General features: G+C 52.7%; 5 protein-coding genes across 5 annotated transcripts; 4 read left to right on the plus strand and 1 right to left on the minus strand.

Moving 5' to 3' along the window:
• Positions 1-1,374: 1,374 nt before the first annotated feature.
• Positions 1,375-2,897, plus strand: A1O3_08158 (uncharacterized protein; the record flags this gene model as incomplete). The annotated part of the gene is made up of 2 exons (XM_007738257.1): positions 1,375-1,438; positions 1,525-2,897. The coding sequence occupies 2 exons, from the start codon at positions 1,375-1,377 to the stop codon at positions 2,895-2,897; spliced, it is 1,437 nt and encodes a 478-aa protein (XP_007736447.1).
• Positions 2,898-5,229: 2,332 nt separating this feature from the next.
• Positions 5,230-7,100, minus strand: A1O3_08159 (uncharacterized protein; the record flags this gene model as incomplete). Its single annotated transcript, XM_007738258.1, has 4 exons — positions 5,230-5,507; positions 5,653-5,873; positions 5,964-6,889; positions 6,978-7,100. The coding sequence occupies 4 exons, from the start codon at positions 7,098-7,100 to the stop codon at positions 5,230-5,232; spliced, it is 1,548 nt and encodes a 515-aa protein (XP_007736448.1).
• Positions 7,101-10,015: 2,915 nt separating this feature from the next.
• A1O3_08160 (uncharacterized protein) lies at positions 10,016-11,838 on the plus strand (the record flags this gene model as incomplete). Its single annotated transcript, XM_007738259.1, has 5 exons — positions 10,016-10,214; positions 10,598-10,671; positions 10,755-11,131; positions 11,235-11,330; positions 11,436-11,838. The coding sequence occupies 5 exons, from the start codon at positions 10,016-10,018 to the stop codon at positions 11,836-11,838; spliced, it is 1,149 nt and encodes a 382-aa protein (XP_007736449.1).
• A 3,468-nt stretch (positions 11,839-15,306) lies between these two features.
• A1O3_08161 (uncharacterized protein) lies at positions 15,307-16,224 on the plus strand (the record flags this gene model as incomplete). The annotated part of the gene is made up of 1 exon (XM_007738260.1): positions 15,307-16,224. The coding sequence occupies one exon, from the start codon at positions 15,307-15,309 to the stop codon at positions 16,222-16,224; it is 918 nt and encodes a 305-aa protein (XP_007736450.1).
• Positions 16,225-17,181: 957 nt separating this feature from the next.
• A1O3_08162 (uncharacterized protein) lies at positions 17,182-17,634 on the plus strand (the record flags this gene model as incomplete). Its single annotated transcript, XM_007738261.1, has 1 exon — positions 17,182-17,634. One exon carries the CDS (start codon positions 17,182-17,184, stop codon positions 17,632-17,634), a length of 453 nt encoding a protein of 150 aa, XP_007736451.1.
• Between the last annotated feature and the right edge of the window lie 615 nt (positions 17,635-18,249).

An 18,249-nucleotide genomic window follows, 5' to 3' on the forward strand; every position in this document is an offset into this window, starting at 1 on the left:
CCATGAAGGCCGCACGAGCTGTGTACAGTGTACGCAAAGGGAGAATGAGCTTTGTGTTGTACCAGGTGGTTCCTGGCATCGCTCCTTGAGCTCGGAGCCTGCAGGTGCACAGGACCGCGCTGCTATCCAAGGGACGTGCCGCGGGCTGCGGCCGACAATCAGCCGCTCAGAGCACGGTGGCGCCTCCGAGTTTGGGCCGTGGACCAGGGTCGATCTTTCGCATGTACATGTACGGGGTATGCAAGTAACATACTACCTACCTAGGTATGTGTACACGAAATGATTGATTGGGCACGGGGAGAGATGGGAGGGAGTTTCGTGACGGTAAAGAAGAATGACATGATGACAGTCAAGTGGATTTCATCCATGGGATATTATCCCATTGTTCGCGTCATTACAATTATTAACGGCCCTGGGGCGCAGTCTGAGTCGGACGGTGGACAACCACGATCTTCTTCATCACCTTCCATTCGTGCCAACGACCTCAGCCTGACCCGTCGAATTAGCCAGCCTTGCGGGAAGCCGAAGTGTTCATTGCAGAAAAAATACTTGGGCCGGCAAACCAACCATTGCGCAGTCAAGTCGCTACAACTGGCCAGGTTTCCGTCGCTGCCATCCTCATCCTCTCTGGTCGCATTGGCGCCTATTTACCGTGATAAGACCTACCCTACCGCCTTTCCCTCGGACACCACCTGCAGGGGCGCGAGAATTACTAGATGAGGATTGAGGCAGATGCAGCTTTCTTCCGGTTGTCACCTTTCTGGGTATCGAGAACCCCTGCGCTTCCGTCAGATTGTGGTGCGAGCACGCAATCGGCCCAGACGACCTGGAAAACACACATTCACTACGACTCCCCAGGTTTCAGCGAAGTAGCCGGTCGATAGGATGAATTCTTTTACCTCACCCAATTCTCCACCCAGACTGGACTAGTATCTTGGAACTATGGCGTGGATGGCTGGTGCTGTCATCCATGAGATTTGCCGACTCCCTACACATATCCACGGTGGCACGCTTTCGAATGCAGGATCGTTTGTTCGTTTCTGTTCGTTTCTGCTCGACTATGCAGACTTTGATAGGGCCCGATTGCTGATCCCTCATGCAGTTGACCGGGGTGACAGGGTTGTCAATCACACCATTAGCTACGAAAATCAGCCAATTTGCTACCTTGCCACTCGAGGCACCGAAACAATGCACTTTCCGTGGGTAATGCACCTTCTTAAGGTACTTCATGAGCAGAGTTTTCGAAACAGAGTCAGGCTATAAGTGTTGCAATGTCTCCCACCACCCGACCCCTCTCAGGACCCGCTCCAAGTCAAGAGTAGATAGAACAACTCCCGCCCCAAGCACAGTGTTCGTCAAAGTGTTCGTCACAAGATGGCCAGCAAAGAGATCCATGTGGTGGATGGAGCGCCCGATGGACAGAGAATTGGGCACCGACGTAAGTACACTCCCATCTTCTCGTAACACATGGGACGGAGAGCACTCCTACAGCTGCTAACACTGCTTGTTCCCGATGCCTTAAAGACATTAAATGGTACCGTTCAACATTCTACAATGCCCTAATCCTAGGTCTCGCCAACTTCTCTGCCCCTGGACTCTGGGGTGCCATGAATTCGCTCGGCGCCGGCGGACAGGCAAAACCATATCTCGTCAACGCTGCCAACGCTCTGACATTCTGCCTCATGATCATCTCCTGCTACTTCTCGAGCGCTCTGGTCCGTCTCGTGGGCATCAAATGGGCACTGATTTTTGGAACTATGGGGTATGCCCCTTACGCGGCAGGCATGTACACCAACAATCGATTCGGTACAGAATGGTTCGTCCTGTTCGGGGCTGCCCTCTGTGGAATCTCGGCGGGTGTATTCTGGATGGCCGAGGCCGCCATCGCGCTCGCATACCCCGAACCCTACAATCAAGGCAAATTCCTAGGATTCTGGTTGAGCTTTCGCCTTTCAGGCCAGATCCTGGGAGGGGCAATCAATCTCGGCATCAACGTACATAAAGCCGAAGCAGGCAAGGTGTCCTACACAGTTTACCTGGTCTTTATCGCCCTCCAAGCCTTGGGCCCCTTTATCGCCTTTCTTCTGAACAACCCGTCCCAAGTCCAACGAAGTGATGGGCGGAAAGTCGACCTCTCCATTGTCGAACATCCTTGGTTCGAGCTCAAAGCAACGACAAAGCTCTTCTTCACCAAGAACTTCTTGCTTGTTGTGCCGTTCATCGGTCAGGCCGTGTACACAGAGGCGGTCATGTTCACCTTCTCTGCCTTGTGGTTCTCTGTACGTGCGCGAGCATTAGGGTCGTTTCTCTCTGGAATCGTGGCCGTAACTGCGGGTAATCTTCTGGGTTTCTGGCTGGATCGCGCCCGCGTCTCGCTTCGATTACGAGCTCGCTCGTCATTCTTCGTCCTCAGCGTTCTGCAGCTCGGCCTGTGGATCTGGGCCACGGTCCTCGTCACCCGCTACCGTCGCACCCATCCGACTTTCGACTGGGCAGACGGCACCCACGGCTTTGCGGCTCCCTTTGCCCTCTTCCTCTTCCTCGTTATTGGGTTCCAGATCAACTACTTGTACTTGTACTTTGTCATTGGGCAGCTGACGACGACCCCGGCGGAGACTGTCCGGCTTGCTGCCTTGCTCAGAGGAACCGAGTCGGCCTGGCAAGCTCTCAGTTATGGTCTCAATGCGGTCAACCTCTTCGCCGAGATTGGTGGTATCTACTTGAACTTTGCATTATGGGCTCTTGCACTGGTTCCAGCTTGGTTGGTCATTCGCAGGTTTGGAACGCAAGCCCAAGACCAAGAGCGTCGAGCATCAACCGGCGTGTTTGGGGTTCCCGCCGAAACGACTGTTGCTGCCGGAGGTAAGGAAGAAGAGGTGGAAACTACGAAAGTGTAGATACTAGTACTATGTACTAGTAGACGGAGTACTAGTGTTCGCGATGTGAGTCTCAATGAGGAAGGTTGTCATTCGTGATGACCCGTTGGGGTTTTGACCGTGGGGAAGTGGTGAGTACGAATTATAAAGAGGATATAGATACTATATGTATAGATTCTAAATACTGAGTACTAGTATATACCAGGTAGGAGATTACTAGGTAGGTAACTTACGATGAATCCTAGTACTATATTACTATCTAAGTACTACCTACTAGTATATAGTACTAGTACTAGTATACTAACCCTAATAAACTAGTAGGTCCTACTAATTAGTAGGTTTAATCTAGATCTAGCTAGGATATAGTTAGTATTTATATAAACTTAATCTCTATATTTGATCCGGGTTCGATCCGGGTTCGATCCGGGATTAGTAGTAAGGAATCTGCCTGCGCAATATTGGGAACCTGCCGTACACCGACGACGATGACCTCATCAACGTCGGCATCAGTTCACGTATCAGGAGCTGCTTCCCGTAATAGTGCAGCGCCATCTTGCGATCGACCGCTTCGATGATGCCCTGGGTTATGATAAGGAGGTCGAGCTTCTGGTCCGGCTTGTCCTGCAATCCTGATTTGACGGTTTCGGTGTATTGAAGTCGCGTCTAGTACTACCCTGCCCTCCTTGAAGGTTTCGGTGTATTGAAGTCGCGTCTAGTACTACTAGTAGTCGTCGAAACTCCGAGGGGAATGTTGGTGGGCTTCTTCCTGCCACTGATGATGACTGCAGAAGGCCCGAGGAGGAGGAGGAGGAGGAGTTGCTGTTACTGGCTTCGGCAGCGACGCGGCAGGCCATCGCGCAGCCTATGCCGTTCAGAGGCAGTTAGGGAGGAAGTTTTGCGACGTGGTGTGCATGAGCGGTCTTTTCAGCTCTTTTGTCAATGTGCTCAATGATGGTATGTACTGCTGGCGTGTGGAGGTGCTGCCCGATGCATGTGCGTCTTGCCTCGAGGATAGTGTCTTCCCTATAAGAGTGAGCGAGTTAGTAACGGGGGCGGAACTTGGAGCAGTCGATGAAGACTCATGTGAGGACGAGGAAAAGGACGTGGATGGAGTCGGGTTGCACTGCTGGCACTGGCAGGCTCAAGAGCAGCAAGATCATGTTCCTGGTTCGCAAAGAGACCATTTTGACACTGAGGACTGGGACACGAACGGGGGCGCTCCTAAATGCAAAGATCATGTTGCTACGGGAGCCCTTTCCCGAGTAATACAGTAAGGATGGCCCTGCCCCCAACCCTTTTCGGTCTGAGACGAGCATTTTTGTCGTGCCTGCGACTTTTTCGTGCCTGCGACTTTTGCGTGCCTGCGACTTTGTCGCTTCCCGCTCCTTTCGACGTTTCCTTTTGTTCACCAGCAGTGGAAAGTCATCGGCCGTCAGCTCAAGGAAATCTTTCTGGCGTTGGAATGCGTCAAAAGTACGCGAGTTCATGTTATCTGAAATCGGAGGTCATTCGGACGAAGAGAATGGAGACGTGCATGGACAGTAAGTAATCTGGACAAAGGCATCTGAGGTAGTCATCTATGTCAGCCTGCTCCAGCTCACGAAGAAATAGAGCACCTTGATCCGAGACCTTTGTAAGGTCAACGGCTTCGCCTACCCATGCGGGCAGCCACTCAGGATCGAACAACCGTAGTATATACTTATGTTACTAGTAGTATGTATGTATGTAACATCTTACATCTTACATACATACATAGTAAGATGTAATATTATGGAAGAAACTATGACTGCTGATACTACTATGTACTGAGGCTCTGGCTTTGCCCTCTGCTCGATCGAAACTTGAATGCTCGTGAAATACTATGTAGTACTAGAAGAAAGGGTGTTGATAAGTTAAAGTCTGCACTTGATGCAGTGCGAGAGGAACTACTTCGTACAAGTTGTAAATCACTCGCAGTCAACAATACTAATCTTAATATTATAGCTATAAGGAGCCTTAAGGGCATGGCATTACTGAGCTACATAGTACTTACCCGCTCGGAATTTGTAGTGTTGGTAGTAGACATAGGGCACAACGGTCTAATTACTATATAGTAGTATGCATATCAGAGTCTCTGCAGAAAAAAAGGCACAGCTGGCTCGGCTGTAGTGAGTGGTATGTAGGTAGCCTGGCTGCTCGGTCGGACACAAAGTGTTCAAGACATCGACGTCAAGACCTTCGAAACGGAAGGGCACCTCCTAAAGATTCCTTGAGAGTGAGTCCGCATCTGTATCGTCTGAATATCTCCGGTCCTGGCACCTGAGAAGTCCGACTAACTACATAGTACTGATGACTAGTAGTTGTTTGTGTTGATTCAAGCCACCTTCGAGATCTTGAAGCCGCCGGGCACGAGGGTCTGGAAAACGCCGGTCGGATCGTACTTCTTGGCCACGGTCTTGATCTTCTTGACGTTTGCCGAACCGTAACCCTTGAGGGGATTCTGCGAGATGTCGGCGTAGTCGAGGTACTCGAACTCGGTGTACAGGTTATGCTTCTTGGTGTAATCGACCACCGTGTTGAAGGCGTCGTGTCCCTTGCCGTTGAACAGGTCGTCTTGATCTTCGCCGTGCCATGCAAAGTACAGTTGATACACTAGAGGTGGGAAACGTCATTAGCATGTGGTCTCAAATCCGGGGGTTTTCAAGTTCTTCCCATCCCCGCAAGCCACAAGTGGCCAGACGAAGAAAGCGTGCCAGATGGTAGAGTAGGGATGGGATAGGATAGGCATCAAACATACACATCAAGTTGTCGGTGAAGCGATCCAGGCCCAACACATTTCCACCCTTCTCGACACTGTGCTTGGAGAAAATGGTCGGGATGGGCTGGAACAGGGTTTGCACGGTGAAGTTTCCGTGAGGTCTGGCTTCCCACAGGAGATCGAACATGATAGCCTGCTGCTGGAGGGCCAACTGCATCCAGCCCTTGGTGGGCTTGAATGTGCCGGTAAGCCAGGTGTCACTAATACATGTCAGCAAAAGCATCCATCAAGTGATTTCAAATGGCTAGGCCAAGGCCAAGGCCAAGCAAGGTACGGAGAGGAGGTCATACCGGAAACCTGGAGCTTGCTCTAGCTCGATGGTGAGATCGGTCATGTTGGTAATGCGCATCGAGTCCGAAGTGTTTCCCGGGATGGCGAGGAAATCATTGTAGGCGGCGGGTCTCACGACGGGCTTGGTGTAATCGTAGGCGTTGACCACGGTGGTGGTGTTGCTGACGGACGCGGAGAGGAAGATGGTGATGGCGGAGCCGTATTGATCGTTGACAATGTTGTTGCCGAAATTGATGATGGCGTCGATCTGTTGGTCGGCCGTGCTGTTGGGGTAGGTGACCACACCGCCCCAGAGGTCGGCTCCCTCGAGGGTCATCAGGTCGAAGCGGGTGACGATGCCGAAATTCATGGAGCCTCCCTTCAGGGCCTGGAAGAGGTCCGAGTTCGTCTTGTTGTTGGCCTGGATGAGCCGGCCGTTGGCCAGCACCACCTCGTAGTTCACCACGTTGTCGCACACGAAGCCGGCGCGGGCCGAGTAGAACGAGTTGCCTCCTCCGAGCATCAGACCGGCGGTGCCCACGCTGGCCGCACGGCCGCCGGCCACGTTGACCCCGAGGGCATCCAGGGTGGAATACACCTTGCCCCATCTGGCTCCGGGATAGATGCTGACCGTCTTGTTTTCCGGATGGTATGTAACTGCGTTGATCTTGCTCAGGTCGACCGTCACCCCGTTGACAATGTTGGCCGCTCCCGCATAGAGTGTGTGGCCACCGCTTCGCACCGCAAATTGGCATTTTTCGTACCGGTTGTCGCCCACCAGCGTCGTCACGACTTTCGACACCTCGGCTGCGTTTTCGGGGAGCACGAAGCAGCTGGGTTCGAGACGAGCCACCCACGACCAATGTACATCCACCAAGGGAATGTAGTTGGTGTCATTGGGGTAGACCACTCGGTCTCCCAGCCCGGCAGCGACGAGGCTGGCACACTAGGTCGGGGGATGAGTATTAGCAAGCTGTGTCTAAGTCCCAGGCTGAGACCATGGCTGGTAGGGGGTAGAGTTTTCTTTTCCTTACACAGTCCAGATGGGCAGTGCTGAGCGAGACATCAACATCGACATCGAGGCTGACGTCTGGCGCACACTGCGCGAGAGTGGCGAGGGCTGATATACTCAGCAGACTGCGGGTGAGAAGCCTCATCTTGAAGACTGGCTGGCTGCTGGTTGAGGGCTGAGGCTGTCTTGGAGAACTTCTAGAAGGGGCCGTGGAAGGAGTGAAATATATATTTCGTCGGTAATAACATGCATACTGCCTCAAGGAGACCGCAGAGATTTGATGCCCGCCCGCTGTTCCGACCGATCCAGGTACAAAGATGGCCCGTCAGGGCCAATTGTCCCGACAATTGCCAATCTGAGGTCGGTCTTAGATTATCTCCATGGCAAGTCAGGGAGACGAGATACAATACAACCTCACTAATCCCAACGAGGGCTCGGTTTTGGTCGGGCAATTTGGAAAAAACCGGGCACTGGAAGCTGGACTGTGTAGTGGGAGTGTGTACGGATACTCCGTATAGAGATCCCAACGGCTGCAACGGCTTCAACGGTCGCCACGGTGGCAAGGCCCCCAGTGCGGTGAGCAAGGAACAAGGAAAGAAGATCCATAGTCAAGGCTAGGAAGGAATGCAGGATCATACTAATCAGCACCGTCCATATACATAGGTAGTAGGTCCCCAGTACTACTACCCAGTACCAATTGAGGATCCGTATACGGGTACGGGTCCTGTTGATCCCGATGCTCCAGCCGGAATGAAATCCCTTTGTTTGATTTCAGGTGATTTGCAGCCGATGTCAGGACTCAGGACTCGGGACTCAACACTCGAACTCGAGACTCAGACGGGATCAGAGGGAGATCATAAGGAGATGACAAGGAGATCAGAAGGAGACCAGAAGGGGATCTGAAATCAACCCATCCGCTTGGACATGTGGCATGATGACAGATGACAAGATGACAGCTGAATTTTCAGCGTCGGTCCGTAACGCTAGAAGCCCCAACTAGTTCTGCTGCATGGCAGGCCAGGAACAATGCTGTCCAGCGTCTAGGTCTAGACCCTAGTGCGGCCAGAGGTCGCCCCTGGAGTGAGACACTAATGCAAACGTGGATGATAGTAGTAAGAAGGCCTCACGCGGCCACATGGTACGGAGGAGTTAGCACTCGTGGTTCCCTGGTTCCTTGGTTTCTTGGTTCCTGGTACCTGACGGTCGGTCAGGGGTAGTAGCCTTAGCCCTGGCACTGCCCAGCCACTGTCCAGGCACAGCACTACTCTACTGGTAGGATGATGTATCTAATTAGGTAACCCAGAGACCAAGGCACTGGGGGATCCAGCGGCCATACCAGAGGATTATAGTCTACAGTCCATGGAGTAATCACAGTCTATGGAGTACAGTCTACAGTCTACAGTCTACGCTGGTATAGAGGCTGTCAGGCATCGAGAGCGCCCTAATTCCCCGGAAATCCCCACAAATGGCAAGGCGATCGTTTCAACCCCGCCGGCTGGAAGCGCCACTGCTGGCCACTAACTACTAGTAGTAGTACTAGGCCTTAGGCCCCATTTAAGTAAGCCGTAGCTGCTGCTCGCCTCGCAGGGAGACGGCGCGGCGAGCCTGAGCCTGAGAAACAACCCAAGTGGCGCCCCTTGGGCCTCGTCTGCAGTAGTCGGTGTAGCGAACAGTGTAGCGAACCATGCTAGTATCGAAACGTTCCCTGCCTGGCCAATTTCTCGCTTTCTACTCCAGGCTAAAGCCATGGTAGCACAACTTGATGCAATTTCTGCTCCTGCTCTTGCTATTTGTACATGGTCCAGCACTCCCAGGGCAGAGGGCTATATGGTCAATATCCATATATTCAAGCCATAACACACACTCCCTCTGCCACGAGGGGAGGCGAGGCATGCATTCTATGCACGGCTGGCTGCAATCTAACCCTCGAGCTGGTCCACCCCGGCCAAGCCACGTTCTTGTCTTGGAAACTGGAATTCCCCTTTGAGGGATTAAAGAGTCCCGCTAGTTTCCACCCAGGCTGGGCATGGCAGGGCATGGCAAGAATGACTGGATGAGTGGATGAATAGATGCCAGGATGCGAGGATGTCAGGATGTCAACCAGGGACCAGGGACCAGGGACCAGGGACCAGGGACCAGGACCAGGGACCTTGATCAATTCGTGGGACTACTCCGTTAGGTTCAAATTTTCCTAGTCATACATGCTTCTACACTCTACACCGTACATTTACAAAGTACAGAATGCGTATGGAGTACTTCCTAGTCCCTTGTCCCTTGTCCCTACTCCGTTTGTGGACCCCTAAACCCCCGACTCCCCCCTTAGCCCAACGCCTCGTCGTCCGGCTGCGCCAGTCACATACCCGCGGGTGCTACAAGAAAATTCCACGCGATAGTCAATTTCAAGTTCACCTTCCTAAGCCCTACTTGTATCATTCAAAGCCGAGCTAGCTCTAGGCGATGCCTAGGAATTCTTCTGGGGATGATTCTTGTTACGAAGGAGAATGATCGCCGTGCCCAAAGCCCCATTGTCCTCGCTTTGCTGCAGTCCAAGACACTACAACACGACACTAATCACTAGGACGGGGAACACTACTGCTCCCGGAAAATCCCAGAGGAGAGTCCTCCTCTGTAGATGGGACATGCGAGGGAAGAAGAGCCTTTTGCGAGGTCTTCGAACCCAACTAGAGAGCCTCCTAAGCCCCTGGCCTATATCGAGTGTTGGACGAATGGAGGTACATATAGTATACAAGAGACCGCGGCGGGGATCAGGGCTTTGAATCTGTTCTGTTCTGCTTCTCCCGAGAGTTCAATGAGTTGACATCCACTTCTGCTTGCTGTATTGAGCTCAGCCTCAGCCCACGCCCAGCCCAAGCCCAGCCCGTGTGGTTGGCATTTCGACAAGGTCACCCCGACTTCCACTGCATGTCCCAGGCCTGGGCAGTGCAGACGCCAGACTCCGGACGCCAGACGCCAGACGCCTGTCACCACTGGTAGCCGACCCTTTCTGAAGTGAAGACACGGCACACGGATACGGTACACCCGCCACCGGCACAGACAGTCATGTCCGCATCAAACAGCACCCTGGTGGGATACCTGCCCGCGCCGGAAGGCTACAAGGTCGACTTTGAACACCCTCATCAAACCGGTCACATTCAGGGCTATTGGACGTCGGGAGTTGGTCTGACCCTCGCCACCATCCTCCTGAGCATCCGTATCTATACAAAGGTGTTTATTTCGCGCAATTTTGGAATGGATGATGGTAAGCTCTCCCTCAGCGGCGGTGGTATTCCTCTTTCCCATGCCCAGTCGGGATATCGATCGTCTGTCTGCATGTATTGCGACTATAGCTAACATCCTGGTTCCAATTCAGCTACTCTCATTCTCGGGTTTGTAAGGAAATCCATTGATTCCTCGATCCCTCGTCTCTATTCTCTATAATGACTATACCATCCATTGCTAGTCATGAACACACAGCCCAACCCACCTGGCCAGGGCAGCACTAACTATATATCTATATATATAGCTCTTTGGAGTTGGGACCCAGGCAATCTGTCTCTGTAAGTTTGTGGCCATCCCATCATGGAATTGTGAATTGTTCCAGCAATTAAAAGAAAACTCATGCTGATGGTGACGGGTGATCAGACACATGGGTCATCAAGGCCTCGGGTGTGCATGGATGGGAAGTGCCTGTCGACAAATTCAACACCTTTTCCTTTGTAAGTTACGGTCACTTCAAGTTGACTTTGTTTCCATACTCTAGTATGGACTAGACTTGACTGACCATTTATGTATTCTCCAGGTCACCGCCTGCGTCTCCATCATCTATGTGCCATGCCTCGGGTTCGCCAAAATCTCCATCTTGTACCTCTACCGTCGCCTCTCCCCGATCCGCTGGTTCAAGATCGCCATCTACATCAACATGGCCATCGTTACCACGTACAGCGTCGCTCTGATGTTCGCCTTCATCTTCCCCTGCCGGCCGGTGCGAAAGAATTGGGATCCTACCATCACCGGCGGGAAATGTGTGGACAAACCGGCCATCTATCTGGCGAACGCGGCCATCAATGCCATCACTGACATTATGATTTTGCTGCTCCCCATTCCCCTGGTGGTCAAGCTACAGATGCCGACGGTGCAGAAATTCGCTTTGTTGGGAGTCTTTGCCTTTGGCTCAGCGTAGGTTTCTTTCCCTGCCCTTCCCAGTGGATTTTTGATTTATTTTTGATTTGGCATGTCTGGTCGAGCGAAGCCATGTACTAACACTGCCTTGGAATACTAGGACGTTTGTGACCAGCGTCGTTCGGCTTTACTACATGGTGCCAATGTTGAGTAACGTGGACCAGACCTACGCCATATCAATCCCTTTCGTATGGGTGTAAGTTCAAGTCCCGATATCTGTGCACTGGACCAGACCAGACCGGACCAGACCGGACCAGACCGGAAAACAACGTATTCATTTGCTGTACTGACCTGTGTATAGAATGGTTGAGGCCAACCTGATCGTCATCTGCTTCTGCCTCCCCAACCTCCGCACCTTCCTCCGACGGGTCGCTCCCAAGATCATTGGCGAATACTCGGCGCACCGAGGCTACGGTAACATCTCATCGGCCAAGAAAACGAAGCCGTCGTCCAAGATGGGCCTCACGGGGCCTGGCAGTTCGATCGATCGAAGCAATCTGACCGACCGGCAATACGCCATGGGCAAGGGAGGTGCCGGCCCCGATGAGATCGAGCTGAGCACCACTCGAATCTATGCCGGCCGTGACGGCGATGAGTCCGAAACCGGTGATCGAGGTCGCTCGGCCGACGACGAACATGACCACGATGGCTCAAGTGACAAAGCAATCTGGCAGACAACGACGGTGACGGTCTCGGCGATATAGGTACAGGTACAAGTCTAGAATCAGGATCAAACCAACCAGACCCAAGTGGATGTGGATTGCCCAGGACAACACAAGAGTGGGAGGGGGCGCAGGGAAAGGGAAGGAGGAGGGAAGGGAGTTGGGATGTACAGTACATCTGGGATGGGGCTCAGGCCCAGGGTTGACCCAGGTGCCGGTGCAAGTGCAAATGCTGGATGATGGGCGAAGGGATGGCACCGGCTTCCAGTTTCTCAGAGACGAAGTCAAGGCCGGCCCCGGGAAAAGGAAAGAAAGGTGCGAAATCTCTTTTAGGCAACCGGTGACACTGAGCCGGTCTGTATGTAAGTGTATGAGCAATAAGGGTGATGAAATGCAACGACAAAGTACGGAGTACTCAAGTACTACGGCATCTATACTAGGATCTTCTACATCTACGGATGCAGAGCATTGCGTGTATCCGTATGTATATCCGTCGGTCCCTATGATATGATACATAGTAGCTCCGTCATTGTCATCCATGATGCGCTGCGCAATCTCTTTTTTCTTTCAGGAATGTCTTATGGTTCCCCTGTCCTACGGGCGTAGGCCGTGCCCGTGGCAACATAGGACAAGCCCATCAACCTTCTGGAGAAGCCTGTGTCAAGTTTGCTCCCCTGCGAAGACAATGTGTATGTGTAATCAGATATAACTTCCTGCGAAAATAACATTTATGTGTAATCACATATAACTTCCATCACTTCCATCACTTCCATCACTACCTTACATACATAGTATAGTAGGCCGTCAAGGAAGGGACCAAGTTGTTTCGTGTCAGCAGACCAGACGAAACGAAACGAAACGGCCGGATTGCACTGGACTGACTTTGTCTGAGATGTGTTGACACGGAGCACTGATATTCCAGGCTGGATTTGAAGGTACAATAAATGTAGCCAGGCTGGTCCATCGAACCCAATTACAGTTCCACACAGTACTATATCCTCAGTACTCAGTCTCAGTCTCAGTACTCCGTACGGATACTCGATACCCGTGGCAAATTCGAATTCGAATACCAAACTCCAAACTGGAACTGGAACTGGAACTTGAATCCTTCATGAAACAACTTTTATCCAAGTCAAGTTGCGCACTGTACAGCCGATTTCGGCAGTAGTAGGAGGAGGAGGATCGCCGATGAGTCTGAAAACAACATGATTCGGAAGGAGTTTCCTCGTCTCGCCTATGACTACTACAGCCCGCAGCCCAGACCGCAAAGAAGACCTTGTTCGTGCAAGTTTCCTCGGATCCGATGTCGAGGTTGAGGATTCATTCCCCTCCCCTTTCTCTTTTCCCTTTTCTACGAACGAGCAAGATCTCCCTTAACCCATCTCGCCGTGATCGTGAGTCCAAGTCGAATCCCGTTCCAACTCCCCATACTAGTATAGTATCCATACCATGCATGTATCCAGTCACAACGCATCTCCGGTTCCTGTCCCGTATATAGTACTTTGTGGTGCCTTGGTTGTGAGACTTACGGGTTCCTATCCCGTACTTTGTGGTGCCTTGCTTGGGAGACTTACGGAGCACCTAGGAGCACCACTATACTAGTATAGTATAGTAGTCTTGCTGTAGGAATACGGAGCACTCGTAGGCGCACCCAGTAATGCTAGGTACATGATGATCCAATAATACTAGGTAGTCGTGATGAGACCGTCTTTAAAGGTAGTCATGATGAGACCGTCCGGTCTTTGAACCTTGTACGGAGACCGGAGAATGGAGCACCGAGTACGGAGGACATTGATTTCCCCTGACTAATTACTAGCTATTTCTCAGGCACCCCAGGTACGAGTACTAATTCCTAGCTATTTGTCAGGTACCAAGTAGGGATACCACTATTGTTACTGCCTAATGTCGACTCCGTATCGACAACGGTCGGTCACCAATTGAATTCCTCGAATTGGATGGAGTTCGACCTACACCCTACACATGGATTCAAAACTCCATACTGCGTACTCCGTCGAGGTTGGGGTCCTCTTTGGGGGCTGTATACAAGTAATATGGAGTACTCGCATTCGCGTCCGGATCCGTACATAGCGTGGTGTCTTAGTGTCTGGACCAGGTGGGTACGGTGTACGGAGTACATATGGCATCGCTGTAGTGTCTCAGTGTCTGGACCTGGTGTGTACCGAGTAACATACATATGGCATCGCTGTAAGAGTTCGTCATGTACATGTACGGAGTACAACAAACAAGTAAGTCAAGGAGCAACTAACCAACCTGCCTCCGCCGAATGGGTAAGCCGCCAATGGCACAACCCTCCAGTTTGAATCACAAATCGCCCACAAAGGCCGTTCGCTCGTCGTAAGATACAAGATACATGTACAGTACGGAGTACGGAGTACTCTACCTCAATCAATCAAACAACCATCACCACCACCACCACTAGTATTTGCCCCTGAGCCTACCAACCTCCGGACGCGTGGCTGTTTTAGGTCTAGCCGCTTACTGACCAGGCTGGCCGTGGCCGCTGTCAGAGCGTGATGTCGTATGTCTCTGATATGGACAATTGGAATGGGAACTGGAATGGGAACTCAATGAGCGTCCTACTGATAAGCATCCCGGCCGCAGACATCGACGTCTTGGACGTACCCAACCCCCACACGATCACCTACCTACCTGTCTTGAGGCTCTGGACATGGGAGCCAACATGCTGAACTATGATATGCCACCACGACGCCGTCATGACCGAGAACACATCCTAAACCAATTGATCGAGCCATGCTTCCGGCAGGCCACATCAAAGCAAAGCGAGTGGCTTGCAATGAATGGTTCATGGTTATGGTTACGGTGTCACAATCTTTGTCATGGCCCCGTCGTTGTTGTGGTTTCTTCTCTCTTCATCATTTCTCCCATCATTGTTGTGGTTTCTTCTCTCTTCTGGGTCCAGCTGGACATGTGCTGCAAGGGAAGAGCAGGTCTCTGCTCGTATGAAAAATTCTCCCAGCGGAGGTTCGACGGTTGATGTCTGTCTGTCGGTAGGGACATACTTGCAAGACTCACTCACAACCCTCTACCTATACCTCTCGAACGGGACCGGCTCGGCTCGCATATGTCCCGACCGGCAAGGCTCTCGAGGCCAAGGCCATTGCGAAACGCGGGGCTGATTGGCTAAGCCTCCGGCTCCTCAGAACCCTGCTTTCTGCTTCCGGATTTCTGGGGAACTCTCTACAGTGGCGGGGTTGACTCACACAGCTGTGTTCCCGACGGCTTCGGATCAAACTGCTCATTAAGCCCGACGAGGAAGCATTAGGAGCATTAGGAGCCTATATGTGATGTGTGTCCCTGTGTCCCTGCCCTGGACGGGAAGTCGATGGGTTTCCCTACTACTCTCCAAGGGGCTTTCCCACTACTCTCCAGTAGGATCTGGCTAGATGCCATGCTCCGACTGAACTGAATTGAACTGAATTAAACGTGGGAACAAGTTAAGTTTCCAGTAACAGCACCACCACCACCACCATGCCGATCAAAATCGTCCGAGCTCTACGACAGCAACCGGGAGTGACGACGGAGCGGTTTCAAGAGGTGTGGCGGCAAGAGGTCGGGCCGCAGGTGGCATCTCTCCAGACGGGACTGCAGCTGATCAAATACGTGCAAATCCACCGGACGCCGGGCGCGATGGACGACTCGCTGCGAGCGATGCGGCCCAACCTGGTGCAAGCGGAAGCGCCGTACGACATTGTCGACGAGTTCCACTTTGACGGGGTCGAGGCCGACTTCCTGGCCAACTACGGGTCGGAAACGGGGTCGCGGGCCTGGAAGGCGCTGGTCCAAGTGGGCAGCCAGCACCTCGACCTGGGCCGGTGCCAGATGCGCCTGGTGGAAGAGAGGCCGTTTGTGCTGCCAGGGTCGCCCGACTCGCTCGTGGCCTCGGAATACAACCACGTGGTGCGGGCGGTGGTGTTTGCCGACGCCTTCACCGTCGACGGCGACGATGGCGCGCTGACCCGCAGCCTCGAGTACTGGGCTCGCTCGCACGCCGCCCTGACCCAGCGCTGGGCGCCGTCGCTGGGCGTGCTGAAGTACGTGCAGAACTACCCGTACGACGGGCCGGTGGCGGAAAAGCTGGCGGAGGATGGGGCCGGGGCGTGGGCGTGGGCCTTGCCTAGTAGCCAGCGGGCTCAGGATCAGGATCAGGATCAGGATCAGGATCAGGCTCAGGATCAGGCTCCCAAGGCCGTAGGAGTCGACGCCCCCTATAAAATTCACATGTACGCCGCCGTTTGGTTCAGCTCCCGCCCGCCGCAGCCGGACGACACGGCCAAGCGCGCCCGGCTGGAGATCAGGAGGGACGAGGACAGTGGCTTCATGAGGCCGAATTCCATGATGTGCTTTGTGGGCAAGGAGCATGTTTTTGTAGATCGATATCGGGCATGACTGACTGAAGTGGCCTGAATTGAACTGACTGGTCTCGTCTCGGGCATGAACTAAACTGACCTGAACTGAACTGATCTGAACTGAACTGGTCTCGTCTCTCTCCCCAATCGGTTGCGTCGACCCAAATCTACTCTTTCCTATGTAGAGTATCTATCGGTCCCGACGCACGTACGCACTGTAGCACCGAAGACGAGACCGATAGATGATACTCTACATATGATTGAGTAGATTCCACATTGCTTTGGTCAGGATCAGTGATCAACTCACCACCTTGTTTTGGCAGGATCAGTCATCAGTCCTGCTCAGAGTAGGCATGCCGTTCAACCTCATCCCTCAACCGTATACAGACACATCTCAAGACGGTACGAGTACACCAAGTACTTAGTACTAAGTACTACACACCTGTGCACAACCTACACACCACACACCACGGTAGATGGAAAGAACATTACCTCGGCCCGGCGAATCCGGCGAGGGGTGACAGCGACATGACAGTACGTCCGATACATAACATCGGCACAACAGTACGTTACTTACATAACAACGGCGAGAGGAGAGGTGAGAGGCGAGGCGAGGCGAGTGGTGAGGGGCTACTACTATTCCTATAGAGAGAGGAGAGAGGAGGAGAGAGGAGGAGAGAGGAGGAGAAAGGAGATAGTCCGTCCCCGTCGGTCCGGTCAACAATGGTTTAGCGGATACAAGATGCTCCGGAGCGAACACTGCGCAATACAGACAATGCAGGCAATCATGTAAATATAAAGGGAAGGAAAGATCCATCGATGGGTCCGGGGAATTTTACTCCATTTCATTCCCCGGATCACCATTCCCCGGATCACTACCACTACCACCATCACTACTATCACCACCACTACCACTACTACTACTACTCAGGCAAAGATCCAGAACTAGATATACAAAGTTCTACAAAGTCAGTTCTACAAAGTTCTACAGTCCATCATGTCTCGAACCCTCGTCGCCCGCGAAAAAGACACGCTCAAGCTCCCCGTGGAGAATGTGTGGGCGGTCGTGTCGGCCTTTGGGGCAGTCAAGACCTGGATCCCCACCATCGGCGGCACCACCGTCACCGGCCAGGGCATCGGGGCAGTCAGGAGCGTCGAGTTCCTGGGCAACGTGCTGCAGGAGAAACTGGAGGTGTCTGATGCCGACAGCCACACCGTCTCGTACCGGATCATCGACTCGGACGCCCTGCCCTTCAAGGGCGGCTACGGCAGCGTGGCGCTCGAACCCGTCGACGACAAGACCACCGCCATCACCTGGAGCTGCGACGCCGAGGAGGTCGATGCCGATGGGATCCAGGCCGTGTCGGGCACGCTTTCTGTTTTCATCAAGAGTGCCATTCAGGGGCTCAAAGATGCCTTGTACCGAGAGGTCCAACCGTTGGGGGTGTGAGGTGTGATGCCCTGTATCGAGAGGAACGACCGTTGGCGGTGGGAGTTGTGAGTGGAGGGATGGGAGAGGGAGGGAGAGGGAGGGGAGGGGGAGAGGAAAAGGAAAGGGAGAGGGAGAGAGAGTGAGCAAACGCGGAGGAAGAAGTTGCGCAAACTCAGAGGCAGAGGTAGAGGCAGAGACGACGACCCGACCTGGCCGCCGTAGCAGGATCGGATCAGGATCATCAATCACCAAACACAATTACCGTATGTCTTCTGTCCCCGGGCGCTGCGGCTCAACTTGATGGTAGACGAGTCGTTCGTTTGTTCGTTCACACGTTTATTGTATATGCCCTTGTGTTTATTGTATATACCCTTGTACCACTGGCGCCTCGCGGCTCTTGCCTTACGGGACAGAACAGATGCAGCACAAGGAACGGGAATGAGGAATAGAGAATGGGGAATAGGAATTAAATACAGTAGTGCTAGGAACGAAGAACGAGGAACAAATATAGATATAGTACCAAGAATCTACAGCAGCAGCAGTAGTAGTAGTAGTAGTAGTAGTAGTAGTAGTAGTAGTAGTAGTAGTAGTAGTAGTAGTAGTAGTAGTAGTAGTAGTAGTAGTAGTAGTAGT

The sequence above is a fragment of the Capronia epimyces genome (genome assembly GCF_000585565.1).
Source record: "Capronia epimyces CBS 606.96 chromosome Unknown aczIQ-supercont1.7, whole genome shotgun sequence".
NCBI lineage: Eukaryota > Fungi > Ascomycota > Eurotiomycetes > Chaetothyriales > Herpotrichiellaceae > Capronia > Capronia epimyces.